Source organism: Gekko japonicus, unplaced genomic scaffold (assembly GCF_001447785.1).
Source record: "Gekko japonicus isolate JY-2015 unplaced genomic scaffold, Gekko_japonicus_V1.1 scaffold1, whole genome shotgun sequence".
Classification (NCBI taxonomy): Eukaryota; Metazoa; Chordata; class Lepidosauria; order Squamata; family Gekkonidae; genus Gekko; species Gekko japonicus.
Window position 1 is genome coordinate 2,125,751 of NW_015164181.1, and position 12,709 is coordinate 2,138,459.

At 47.2% G+C, this 12,709-nt stretch overlaps 1 protein-coding gene across 4 annotated transcripts in view; it reads left to right on the forward strand.

Annotated features, from left to right (window-relative positions):
- The window catches only part of CUX1 (cut-like homeobox 1), a 238,095-nt gene that overhangs the window by 191,449 nt on the left and 33,937 nt on the right, over positions 1-12,709 (forward strand). For 2 of the 4 annotated variants that reach the window (XM_015408030.1, XM_015408031.1), the window contains exon 19: positions 2,276-2,332. The exons of the other annotated variants lie outside the window; for them this stretch is intronic. In XM_015408030.1, coding sequence (XP_015263516.1) covers positions 2,276-2,332 — 57 coding nt within the window. The remainder of the gene's footprint in view (positions 1-2,275; positions 2,333-12,709) is intronic. 4 annotated transcript variants of the gene reach the window in all.

Sequence of the window (12,709 nt, forward strand, 5' to 3'; positions counted from 1 at the left end):
TTCCTTCCCAGTGTTGCTCTCTGATACTAGTGTGGGATGAAACACTCTGCTTCCTTGACTTGTTGCATGGTGGGGGCAGGGAGTACCCTACCTCTAGAAGCCAGGAGCTTCCAAAATATAATGCAAGGGAGATGTAGAGAGAGTCCAAGAAACATGAAAGCTTCCCTCGCTTTGCACACCAACACTTGCGCTTTGACGCATATGCCAGAAGCGGAGGCTTCCCCCCGCTTGTGGGATTTGTCAGTGTTTCAGAACTCTTCAGGTTCTGACAGCTTGCAGGAACCCTCAAGTAACACCTACTTTCCCCCTTTTCCATTCCTTTAACTTATTTGTCTCCAGACTGAGGGCAGGTAAGAAGAGGAACCTATCTAGGTTCAAACCGATCAGCCAGAACTTTGGAGTTAAAGGTTAGTCTCTAGAAATCCAGAATGCCTTCTTCCCATTCTCAGATCTTACCCCCTTGCTCACTGGGACATTGTGATGCTTCTGCACACTCAGAAAGTCCAGGCTAATTCAGGGGACTTGCAAGCCGGATTAGCATGCATAGCTGAGGATGCCTTGAGCAGGGAAAGAACCTGTTGCAAAGCCCAGACAGTGTATTCTGAGTGGATTAATTGTACTCTGGCTCCCGACAGTCGTCGGTGGTTTTCATTTCTGACCTGAGATCTATTAAGTGGGGATAAAAATCATTTGTGCAGACCGTGAAGTTTAAGACATTTAGCAATGACTTGCTTAAGAGCAGATAACTTCCAAGTGCTCTGAAGGGAACTTGAGCTAGCCTAGCCAATGGCAAAGAGGCTAAGCCCCAGGTCAGCAAGATCTTAGTTCAAGTCTTGTCTCTGCCTGCCATGAATTCACAAGGAAGCCTTGGGCAAGCTGCGTCTGCAGTATGAGGGATATAAAGTATTATCCAGTCTTAAATATTGCAGTAAAATAATGTACAAGAAGCACCGAAATCTTGAAATCGTTATAGCGAGAAAGGCCAAGCAACAATAACTATGGCAAGGAAATGGCTACCATCTCATTATTTTGTTTGTTTGTTTATTTAGAAAAGTTTTATACTGCTTCTCCAAGGAACCTGCCTGAAGTGGCTTAGAAGATAAAACATAATAACAACATAAAATGTTTAAAAGTTATCAATTAAAATCCAGAATTAAAAACCCAGCCAGAGTATGAGAACAGGTAATTGGGAAGCTTAAAGTAACAATTTTCAGCCAGAGCATAAAAACAGAGAATTGAGCATCTTAAAATAAAAGGTTTTAGGCTAAAAGTACATTGTAAAATGGTGTTATAATGGACTTTGGGCATTCATGCGTCCTTAAAGGCCTGAAATCATGGAGTTGTCCCAGCAAATGCTGACAAGCACCATTAGGTAGCTGTTCACATCCAGAGGTCCAGCGTGGGGGTTTTCACATGTGCCGGATGTTTGCACTCTTCTTTGCGAATGTCAGCTCTGCATGCTTGACATACGCATTAACACAAATGTTAAACTGCAAGATCAGGAAGTAACTCTCTAGCGACGATTCAAAATAGGCTTTCAACTGCATAAAGCCTTTACACATTGGGAATCAGGATTTTGTTCATCCGTTTGGTGCACCCTTCCTGCTTGGACATGTGTTGGGCATTATGTTGCCACCAAAAATGTGGATTTCACTGAGTCTGGTGGTTGACCATTAATGAATTGGGGGCTGTATTGGATAGCCAGATAAATACCTCAGCTGATATCCAGCTGAAAAAATACCCAAAAAATACCGGTAAGCTTCCTTTGACAGCTCCAGCTACTCTACACACAATCATTTTAATAGGGGTCACGCTGATATCTGGTGGTTGACCATTAATGATATCTTGGTAGGCCAAAATCATGCAGTCCATTCCAGGATTTTTGAGATCAGCCATGCATTTTGGGCGCACACACTGAATTTTATGCTCACATGCCCTTGTTCTGGCACGAGGCCCATACATGGATGACTCGGGTGTGGGGGGAGGGCAGGCACGCATGGTGGACGTAGCAGGAAGATGAAATCTTGCATCCCTACCATGCAAAGGAATAGGTAAGGTATGGTGTCCTCTGAACCAGGCCGCAGAGCTTTTATCCTGGAGGAGCAAGCCAGTTTAGTTGTGCAGCTTTCCTCGCTTGTGATACTTTATAAAGCTTGAAGCAGTTTTGAGCCGACTGTGACCCTTTGAAGTCAAAGCCAGTGCCAGTGGTACTGGCAAGAAGTGGGTCGTGTGCTTCTCGTGCCTCTTCCTGATAGCCCTCCTTTTCTTTCTCCAGTCCTTCCCTCTGCGTCGTCGCTACAAGATTCCCTCCAGCAGGGATGTGCAAGCTCAGGTAATTGGCTGGTTTCTTACTGACTCTTTTGCTTTGCTGTTTCTGCTTCTGTTTGGAGGGGTGGGGGAAGCAGGTGGGCTGGCCTCCTTTCTCAACTTGTGTCTTGGAGGTAGCACCTCCACATTTCCTGGATAGAGCGGTGCGCTTTTGTGCATTTAGCCGGTATGATTCCTTCACTCTTTCTGATGGCCACGTAGCCCCTGGGGACCATGGAGGTGTTCGGTAGAATTCCATTATTGCAGCAGAATTCTGGTTTTAAGTAAGTCACTTGGAGAGCTAAAGTGCCATAGAAGCTAGGACACCCAGCCGTGAACCAGGCAGTCCCCAGTTCTGATCTTCCCTCTGACAGTGTCTCCTTCCCCATCCCTTTTCTGCAATACAGGAATAGTAATGCTGTTTATCATCAGGATTTATTATAAAGAAGGTCAGTGTGCTTGAAGTGCCACGGACACTTGACTGTGTGGCAAAAATGAAAAGTGTGTTGTTTGGTAGCTGAAGAGTGAGGACTTGCATTGTGGAGTGCTTTTCTGTGCTATGCGTCGCGCGTCTCTCATCCCTGTCCCGTTCTTGATCATTTTCCTTTTCCAATTCTTGTATGAAACCTGGTCCTAACCGTACAGTAGACTTTTTCCAGGTGCTTGCATTGATTAAAGATTGACCCAAAGGCACAACTGCGTGTTAGCTGAAAAGTGTTGAGGGCTGATAACAGAGGCAGCGGGGAAGCAAAGCTTGGGGCAGTGCCACATCTCTTCGCACATTTTGGAATTCTTCCCCCTCAAGCCAGATAGGGCCGGGAGTGGGGGGCCAGGTCTCACTCTTTGGGAGACCTCCTGCTCTGCACCCTCAGGCACCCGCTGCTGTGTCATGGAATTCGCATAGCTGAAACAGCATTTAAGGAGAATACTAGAGTGCCTCCCAGATGTGATTCCAGGTTTGTGCCCAAACCGTCACTGCAGCGTCATCGCAATGCTAATGTACCCCCCCCCTCATTTTTTTCCCGCTTCTCCACAGCAGTAGGGGTCCAGGGGTAATGCTTCCTCTAAGCTGTGGAGTCTTGTGAGCAAAAATTCTACTTTGTGAGCTACTGGCACTAAAGTTGTGAGCGAGCGATTCGGCTGCTGCATGAATTAGTTTGCTCTGGAGCCATCCTTCCCGAGCTAAGACAAAATAGTGTGAGCTGGAGGCTAAAAAACTGTGAGCTAGCTCACACTAACTCAGCTTAGAGGGAACACTGGCCAGGGGTACTGAGCAGGTGGTAAAACCATAGAGTTTCAGGTGAACCCTAGAGCATCACCCTGACACATAGATTTCATTTCCAGGCCCATGCCAACTTTGGGTGCCACAGCATTGACATGACGCCGATTATGTTGTCTGTGTCGGTCCCCGCCTCCTAGACTGTCCCAGGGTTGCATGGCTGGCAACCCTGGGTGGGAAGTTGAGCGCATCAAAATCCAGGGGGCCTGAAAGAACTTCTTTCTTTTGTTTGTTTATAGTCTGTCGTCTGTTCAGCACCGGGGTGGGCAAATTTTGCAGCCTGAGTGCCCCATCTGGGCCTCTGCAGGCTTTTGAGGAAGGGCTCCAAGTTGAACGGCGACCCTTCCAGAAACAAGAGGAGCTGCTGGCCAATGTAGAGCACTCCAAAACAGGCAAAGACACCCAGACCGGGCCGTCTTTACCACTCTGCTGCTGCTCTCAGTGGCATTTCACTCTCAAGCTGGCAAACCGTTTTTCAAGAACATCAGCCACTAGCCAAGGCTGGAGCACAGTCCGCTTTTTATCCTGGGTACCCAGTCCTCACGAGAGAGACTGTGTACACAACTGAACTGGGACTGCCCCAATGTCAAACTAGGACGCTGAGAAGAATCGCTGCTCGAGGGCTGGGATGTCCCACACGATGCAGCCTGAACAGTCAAGGAAACACTTGTGTATTTTCTGTCAGCCTCGTTCAAAATATGCAATTATATCTTTTTTGATCAGAGAGGGGAATTGGCAGGCTCCTGCTCCCATCTTCCGCACACTTATCTTTCCACCTCAGTGCTCTAACGCCCTTGGGTGAATCCTGTCGTTCTTAAAATGTACGTGTCGAATCCGCTGATCCAGTCACGAGGGAGTAAAAAAAAAAAAACCATACCAGAAGAATCTGAATTTCTCTGTACTTCCCCTCATGAATTTTTGCTACAGACTTAACTGTGTTATTGATTGCTGAAATTGGGTTCTGTCTGTCTGTGTGTGTGTGTGTGTGTGTGTGTGTGTGTGTGTGTGTGTGTGTGAGAGAGAGAGAGAGAGAGAGAGAGAGAGAGAGAGAGAGTTACACACAACTCTTATTTGAAATCCTTTATAGTAGACTTTCCCTAAAGGTGCTTGTGTGGCTCACGTAATCTGACGCAGTGGTCTGAGGGGCTGACTTGGCTCAAGGAGATGCAAGCCGTTGTCAGCCACGTGGATTGTACGACATTCTACTAGCCGCTATCACACTCTCTCAGCCTTCCTCACAGAAGAGAATGCGTTGCCCTGAGATCATGATGGAAAACATGGGATAAAGATGTACCAGGGTAGCTTTAGAGAGCCTTGCTGTTTTGACTCTCCGGACTTTGCAGCCCCCCTCCCTGTCTCTACTGCATTGTGGGTCTTTCCGGGGGGACCTGGAGGCACCAGAAATACAGCAACCCATTTGCAGCACTTGTGCATTCATGGTTAATACCATTTTGCAATGTGATAGGTGATACCATTTTGCAGTGTGCGCACGCTCTCTCCCTCTTTCTCGAAATCAAGACTGCTCATTTGTGGGTACAGCTGTGGGTGATCCCGGGAGGCCTTCAGATGTCTCTCTCACATTTCTTCCTTCCTGGGTATCATTCATCATTCCAAGTTTCACACAGCTTAAGTGCAAGTAACTGTCACGGGATGGAGGGAGGCCTTAATTGGGGGACCTAATTTAGAAGATTTCTTTTGTCAGAATTAGAATCAAGTCATATAGTGTCCAGAAATAAGGAATCGGGGCAAGGGGTGTCTGAAGCCTGTGAAGTGATTGGACGAGCTGCTCTGAGGTCACAGGAAGGTGGGGTGGGCAGGAGGACTATCGACTGTGGTAGGGCTGCAGAAATCCTGGAGGGGGACTTGGAGGGATGGAAGGATCATGGAGTTAGGAAAACGGGGGTCTTGGAGCAAATGTTAAAGGAGGGGCCACAGATCAATGGAACAGCCCCTATTTTGCTTATAATAGGTCCCGGAGAGGGAGCGTAGCGCAGTGGTCAGGGTGTAAGACAGGAACCTAGGAGACTTGCGATGAACACATCCCAGTAGGTGGGGTTCAAATCCCTGCTCTGTCATAAACTCACTGGATGATCTTGGGGCAGTTAGACCCTCTTGGCCTAACGTACCTCACGGTGATGTCAAAAAGGGGGCAAGAGTAGAACCAACCTGAGCTTCGGGGGGGGGGGGAGAAAAGTGTGTGGCTAGGAGTTCAGGCACCAGGTGTTGGGGAAAGACCTTGCCTGGCCTCAGAGAGCCACTGCCACTCTTAGGAGACAAGACTGAGCTAGGGGATTCTTGGGCTGACCCATGATACAGCCTCTTCATAGATTCACGTGGTTGAGCTGGCCTCAGTCTGGGCACAGGGGAATGCAGAGATTAACCCATGCTTTGCCATGGGTCAGCTTTATATCTCAGTGCAAATGGGCCAGAAGCCCTGCTCTCAGAAACCTAGCTACTTTCCTTTTCTCACAGCCCCCTGCTCTAGGGCAGCTGCTTGTGTTGCAGGTTAGCTTTTCCACTTGTGCCATTGTGATTTCCGCGTGGTTAGTGCCTCTCTTGCTAGCTTTCACTTTCCATACTTCACATCTCTTTCCATTCCCTGCATCCCCATATCAGAAACAGCTCTGGATGCTTTCCCGTCAAGTTTTTATTTGAAGATGACTTCAAGGGTTGCAAAGACTTAGGCAGATTTTAAGAAGAATAGGAGCTTGGAGCTGGCACTTTGCCTTCTGGAGATTTCTGGTCTTTGGGGGGTGGCCAGGAGGGGTGGGGGGGGGGGGGGTCCAGCATCTAGGGGAAACCAGCGGGCATTCTGCACTTAACTGGCAGCTGCTCAAGCAAGTCAGGAATGAAAGCCAGGTGGCAATTCTCTGCAGGCTGGCAAGAGAACTGGCACAGGGTCATGGTGACTTTGGGGTGCTTTCAGGATCCTGTCGTTTTAAAGAAGCCACAAGGCTTTTGTGGGTTGGAGAAGTTGCATCGGAAGCATGCCAGGCAAAGGGTCCCTTCTGAGGGGGTCACTCCTTCGTCGCCTTTGATCGTGTCCCAAGTCTCTCCAAGCTGTGTCTTGGACTTGAGTATAAAATGAACAGATTGCAATCCCTAAAGCAGGCCAGATGATTTTCTCACTGCAAGCTTTTCAAGAAAGTTTGCACTACAAAACTCCTGTTCCACATGGCAGGTGCAAAATGTTTTTTTAAATGTATAGCCCCCGTGCTCAGGCACATATGAAGCCGCCTTATACCAAGTGAATTCTTTGCTCCTCTCCAGGTCAGTCTTGCCTCCTCCGACTGGTAGTGACTCTCTTAGGCAGGAAAGGTCTTTCCCATCACCCGCTCCCCAAGATCCTTTCGCTAAAGCTGCCAGGGATTGTGTCTGGGACATTCTCCATACAAACCAGATGTTCCGTTACTGAACCTACTCAAGGAGGTATTTTGAATGCAGTTGGAATGCCTCATCAAACATTGTCTATGCCCACCGGCACCAGCTCTCCAAAGTCTAGAGCAGAGAAAAGTCACCACCTGCATTTTGCTGAGATGCAGCTGAGGATTCTACCATCTCATTCTTGATATCTGGGGTCCAGTTTATCCATTCAGGAGAATCAAGCTGTAAAGGACTGTACCACTTTGGGCTAGCAGTGTGTGTGTGAATCAATCAATCAAACTTTTATTGGCATATTGTATTAAAACTGACAGGCAAGGAAATACAAAAGTCATATGCACTTAGTGATACATTCTCTTAGAAATAAAAAATAAAAATTTGGCCACCATTTCCATAATCACTAAGGAGTAAGTAGAGAGTAAATAAGATATCTTCCATTCATCAGAATGATTTACTAGGATTCTCAACAAAGGCTTGAGATATAATGAGAACCTACCACACAGTACAGCTGAAAGCAGCACATTAAAACGGCCTAACATAAAAGCTCTTCGATAATGAGGAGTGGTTAAACAGAAAAAAATATTCTGCTATAAACCCTTGGGGAGGAACCCCTACCTTCAAAGGGGAGCATCTACCTGAAGCCAGGCTAATCAGCTTTTGGCGTTCTATGTCGAGGAGCCTTTGTTTACTCAAGTGAAAGGCTGAACTTTCTGACAAACGAAGAAGCTTTCCAAAACTAACTCCTATATGCGCGATCTTACTCTCCATACGGAGAAACCATGCCAAGGATGAGGACTCGGTAAGCATTTGTGAAATAAGAGGATTGAAATTAGCTCTAAAATCTAACCTGAGCCAAAATTTAAATGCCATAATCCAAGCTTTCGTTTCCAAGAGACTCTGATTGGTCGCATAGGACACATGTGGGGGAAGGCCTAATATCTTCCGTAAAAAATTAGATTGGACTTTTTTCTATATCTTTATTAATAGCCAAAATCCATATTGGAACCCCATACATCAGTTTAGCACTGATCTTATGACTGAAAATCACCAAGGCTGCGGGCACATACTGATTGCCCTTAGTATAGTGAAAACAAGAAACTGCAAAGCATGGTACTATTGACAAATTCCTTTTTATGTACTGCCCACCTAAGGCTGTGATGAAAGTGTATTCCCAGGTATTTAAAGCTTGGAACCTGCTCAATCAGGTTACCCCTTACCTTCCATTTATTAGGCTTCCACGTCTTCCCAAAGGCAATGATTTTAGATTTTCCAAAATGTAAAGTTAATTTATTAACATCACAATATTCAAGAAAGCAGACTAAGAGTCTTTTCATTCCCACTTGAGTCAAAGAAAGAAGTACAGCATCATCTGCGTAGAGAAGCAACGGAAGATGGATCACCCCTGATTTGGGACTATGGCCATCAGTGGTTTTCAAGTAACAGTCTAGATCGTTCACAAAAAGATTAAATAGTAGCGGTTCTAGGGTGCAGCCTTGTTTTACTCCAAGATTTATTGGAATCTTAGGGGTTAAGTCGCCCTCGTTGGAGCATCTCACCTGGCAAGGAGTGTTGAGGTGGAGCTTCCTAATCAGGAAAAGCAACACGGGTCCCTTAGTTTTTTCCATAAAAGGTCTCTAGGGATGGAGTCGAAGGCTCCCTTCAAGTCTAGAAAGGCTGGAAATAACTTAGAGCGCCTCTCATTACTGTACTGGCTCACCAGATGACTTAAAGCAGCACAGTGGTCCAGAGTTGATTTTCCCCTGACAAAAGCCTGCTTGTTCTGGGCCCAGAATTTCCTGCTCAGACATCCAGGTCTTGAGTTTAGCCAGATGTGTGTGAGAGATGTCTTTGAAGGATCTCCTTGAAAAGAGTTTTCCTACACATAGATCCACAAAACAGCTAATTCAAAGGAAGGCCAGGCTCTCTGTGACATGCAGGGAGCTCTGCTGGTAACCTGGGAAGTGGTTCAGGCCAGGGAAAGCTAGTTGTTTATTCTGCTGGATGTCTCAACTGGCTCTGAGGTCTGATTCTCACTGAGGCGACCAGCCTGTGTCTAGGCCTTGAACTCCTTCTCACTCACCTGATAGCATGCGGATGTCCCCAACATACTTCTCTTTCCCAGGCGGAAGGCAGCTCTTTGCATGGAGGAGCATACAATCAGATTTACCTCCTCAGTGAGCTCTTTCTCCTTACCTTTTGTCCATATGGGCTAGCTGGCCCATCTTGGCTTGGATTTGAGGCATGCCACCTAATGCCAAACCAGGCCCAGATTTCCAACTTGCATTTTTTTAAAAAAAAAAAAGCCCTATATCTTTTATAGATCCAGAGGAATAAGGCAAAAAGTCCAGACAGTCTTCTGCCTAATCTGCTAGGGAGAAAGATGCCTGCTTCCACCCTCCATTGCTGTGGACAGCGGGGACAGTAATAGCTGGGACAGTTGCTGTGTCCCCTCTGGCAAGCTTGGCTGTTGTCTGGGAGAAAGCAGGAGCAAATCCTGGGCACAAGTAAAAATGTTCCAGTGACAAGGGGAGAAGCTGTGGCTTAGTGGTAGAAACCCCCGCTTGGCATGTGGGAGGTCCCAGGTTCAGTCCCTGGCATCTCCAGCGAAAGAATCTCAGGTATTAGGTTCTAGGGAAGACCCTTCTTTGCCAGAGACCTGGGAGAGCCACCATTAGGGAGAGCAGACAGCAGCGATGTAGATGAACCCTTTGGTTTGATTTGGTACGAGGCAGCTTCGTATGTTCTCACATAGGTTTCCAGGCAGCTGCCAGGGCAGGCACAAAGTAATGGGCAAATAATGCAGTGATTAATGTGCTTGATTTGCGTAATTAGCAACACATTTGCATAAGAAACCAAAGAGAGAGGCCTGGATTTCAGGAACGAAAATAGAGCCACTTTCTTGCCTGAGTCTCACGTTTTTATAATCTGACTGTGCCCACCCCCGCCATGCAAGACAATTTTGTCCCCTCTCTCTTCTGTTAAGAGTCAGAGTTTCTCATTCTTTGTAAAATTACTCCCTTGTTTATTTGTCGTTGGAGATAAGCTGCACTGAGCATGGATAGCGGATGATCGCCTCCCCTCCCCTCCGCTTTCTCTCTCTGTCTTCTCCTCTAACACGAATCATTAATCCAGTATCAGCATAACTTCAGTTTTTTTGTTCCATACTGGATTCTTTTTTTCCCCTCCTCTCCCTGCCCCCGTCCAATTTCCCATTTGGAACTCAGATCCTAAAAATAGTGCCAATTTGAACTGGCAGATGTTTCGTTTTGACCTTTAGCAAAAGGGGCCGGAATTAGCCTGTCAGTGGATACCTAAATAAAGCAACTAAAATTGCCTTTTGTATAAAACTTTGCCATTGCTATCCTTGGAGGTTTTAATGTTTTTAATCTGTTTGCGGGGTGGTGTTGGTGGCATCAAGGGACTGTTCTATAAGCAGGAGCCCAGCAGCTTGGGAAAAAGAAGAGATGCCCGGGTCTGAAAGTCCCGGCTGAAAACTATAAGGGAGCCCTCTTCTCCTGCGGTGCCATTCATTTCTGGGGGGATCAGGCAGGAAGTTGACTCCTTGGGTTACACTCCCGTGTTTACTGGAGGGGGCAGTGCCATCATTCTTTCTGTATGTCTACAGAGTAGTCTTGTTAGGAATTCTTGGCGCAGTTCCGGTCTCCCCACCGCCAAAAAGGTATTGCAGACCCGGAAAATATTCAGGAAAGGCCAAAGAGGAGTTGGTGCCATTCGGCTTAGGAAAAGGACAGCTAAGGGGAGGAGCAGGATTTTTTTTTAAAAGTCTATACAATTGTGTTAATGGGGAAAGTGGGGAGAGGGAAAAAGAAAGAGATATTCTTTTCTCCCTCACCTCTAAATGCCGCAGAGTCACCCAATGAAATGCCTTGGTAATGGACTAGCAAAAGATGTAAAGAAAGTATTTCATGCAAAACACAACCTGTAGCAATGCGGTACTTACGGCTACTTGGCCAATAACCGTAGATGGCTTTAAAATGGGACTAGGCAGATAAATGGAGTCAAGGCCTATCACTGTTAGTCGTGGTGGCTAAAGTCGAGCCTCCATATTCAGAGGCAGTGTATCTCTGAAGACCAGTCGCTGGTGGGGGTAGTTGCTGCAGGAGGACTGCTGCCTTTCGTAGCCTATTTGTGAAAATTCAGGAAGCTTCTGGGCAGCTACTGTTGGAAACGAGACTGTGGGCAAGGCAGACATCTCCCCCCCTCCCCCCAGTCTGATCCAGAAGAGCTCTCCTTATGTCTTCAGGAGTCCTGAGATGGGAAGTCCCAGAGCTACCCCTCCTTCTAGTCATTGAACCTGGCTCCAAGTATCCATTCAGAAATTCTCCTGTCCAGCCGCCTGCCCACTTTGTGCAGGTGATCTTCCCACTGGGGTTGTGTTCCTTTGCCATCTGTTCAGGGAGGTTTGATTTCTTCCTTCCTTTCCCTGCCCCTTTCTCACCCTGCAATTACTTAACGTGAGAAAGGTAACGCTAAAAATGCACTAAACTGCAAATGTTGAAGGGGGGGGGGGGAGGAGAAAATTGAATAAGAGGGAGAATTCTCAGAGAGTGGGGAAGGGGGGAGAGCTGTGCAGAGATTCAGGCCCGAAGCTGGGTTAGCAGTGGGAGTCCCCCAGGGCAACAGAAAGATGTTATAATCAATTACCACATCATAACACTGATGTATGATAATTACTGAGTCTTCCTCCTGAGATAGTGCAGCATTTGGCTGGGCTGCAGCTCGTTCATGGTCCACTGCCTGATTAATATGCAAATAATAGGCTGATTGCATGATGAATGCGGAAAATGAGTTGGCTGATAGTGCGCCCACCGAAGCGGGAAGATGATAAATTACTTTTTACTGACTGTCCTACATTTAAGTACCCTCTTCTCTCAATGGCTTTTTTTTTAAAAAAAAATCGCAAATTAAGGAAAGCAGGATGGTGCAAATGGGAGGATGTGTAAAATAATGTACCTTAATGGCTTTTATTATGACGCCCGGGCGGCTTATGGAAATGGGATCTGGTTTCACAAGCCAGGAGTGCAAACAGCCACAGTGGCAGGTCAGTCTGTCAGCCGGTGTTCTCCTGCGGTGAGGGATGAGCTGTCCCACTGAAGCAGAGACAAGCTTTGAAGCTGCCCTTATCGGGGTCGTACCATTTTTGTTCAAGGTTGCCTGTTTTGATGGGCAGAGAGGGGTCTTTCCCAGCACCTGCTTCCTGAGATCCTTTAACGGGAGATGTCAAGGGTTGAACAAAGGGCCCTCTGCCTGCAAAACACATGCAGTGCTGCTGAGCTGCGGCGTGGGGACGTGTGGTGGTCTTGAGTCACCGAGAGAGCGGCAGTGGCTTGGGGGGGCTTCCCCATTTCAAGAGTGTCACATGACTCTGCCTTGTACTGTGCCAGAGCATCAGACTCACTGTTGCCCTGTCCGGCTGGCAGTGGCTCCGCTTTGACGGCAGACAGTTAAACCTAGAATATTTTGCATCCAAAGCAGATGCTCTGCCATTGAGCTCCTGTGTGGACACATGAAGTGGCTTTACGTCAAAGTCAGACCACTGATTCCTCTAGCCCAGCTTCGTCTCCGCTGGCTGGTAGTGGTTTTCTGGCGTAGATGGCTCTTCCCCCACACCTGGTTCTCGAGGTCCTTTCACTGGAAATGGCAGAGATCAAACCAGGGGACCTCCTGCACGGGAAGTTCATGCTTCCCTGCCTTTTCCCTGGATGGCGAAATGGGTTTTCC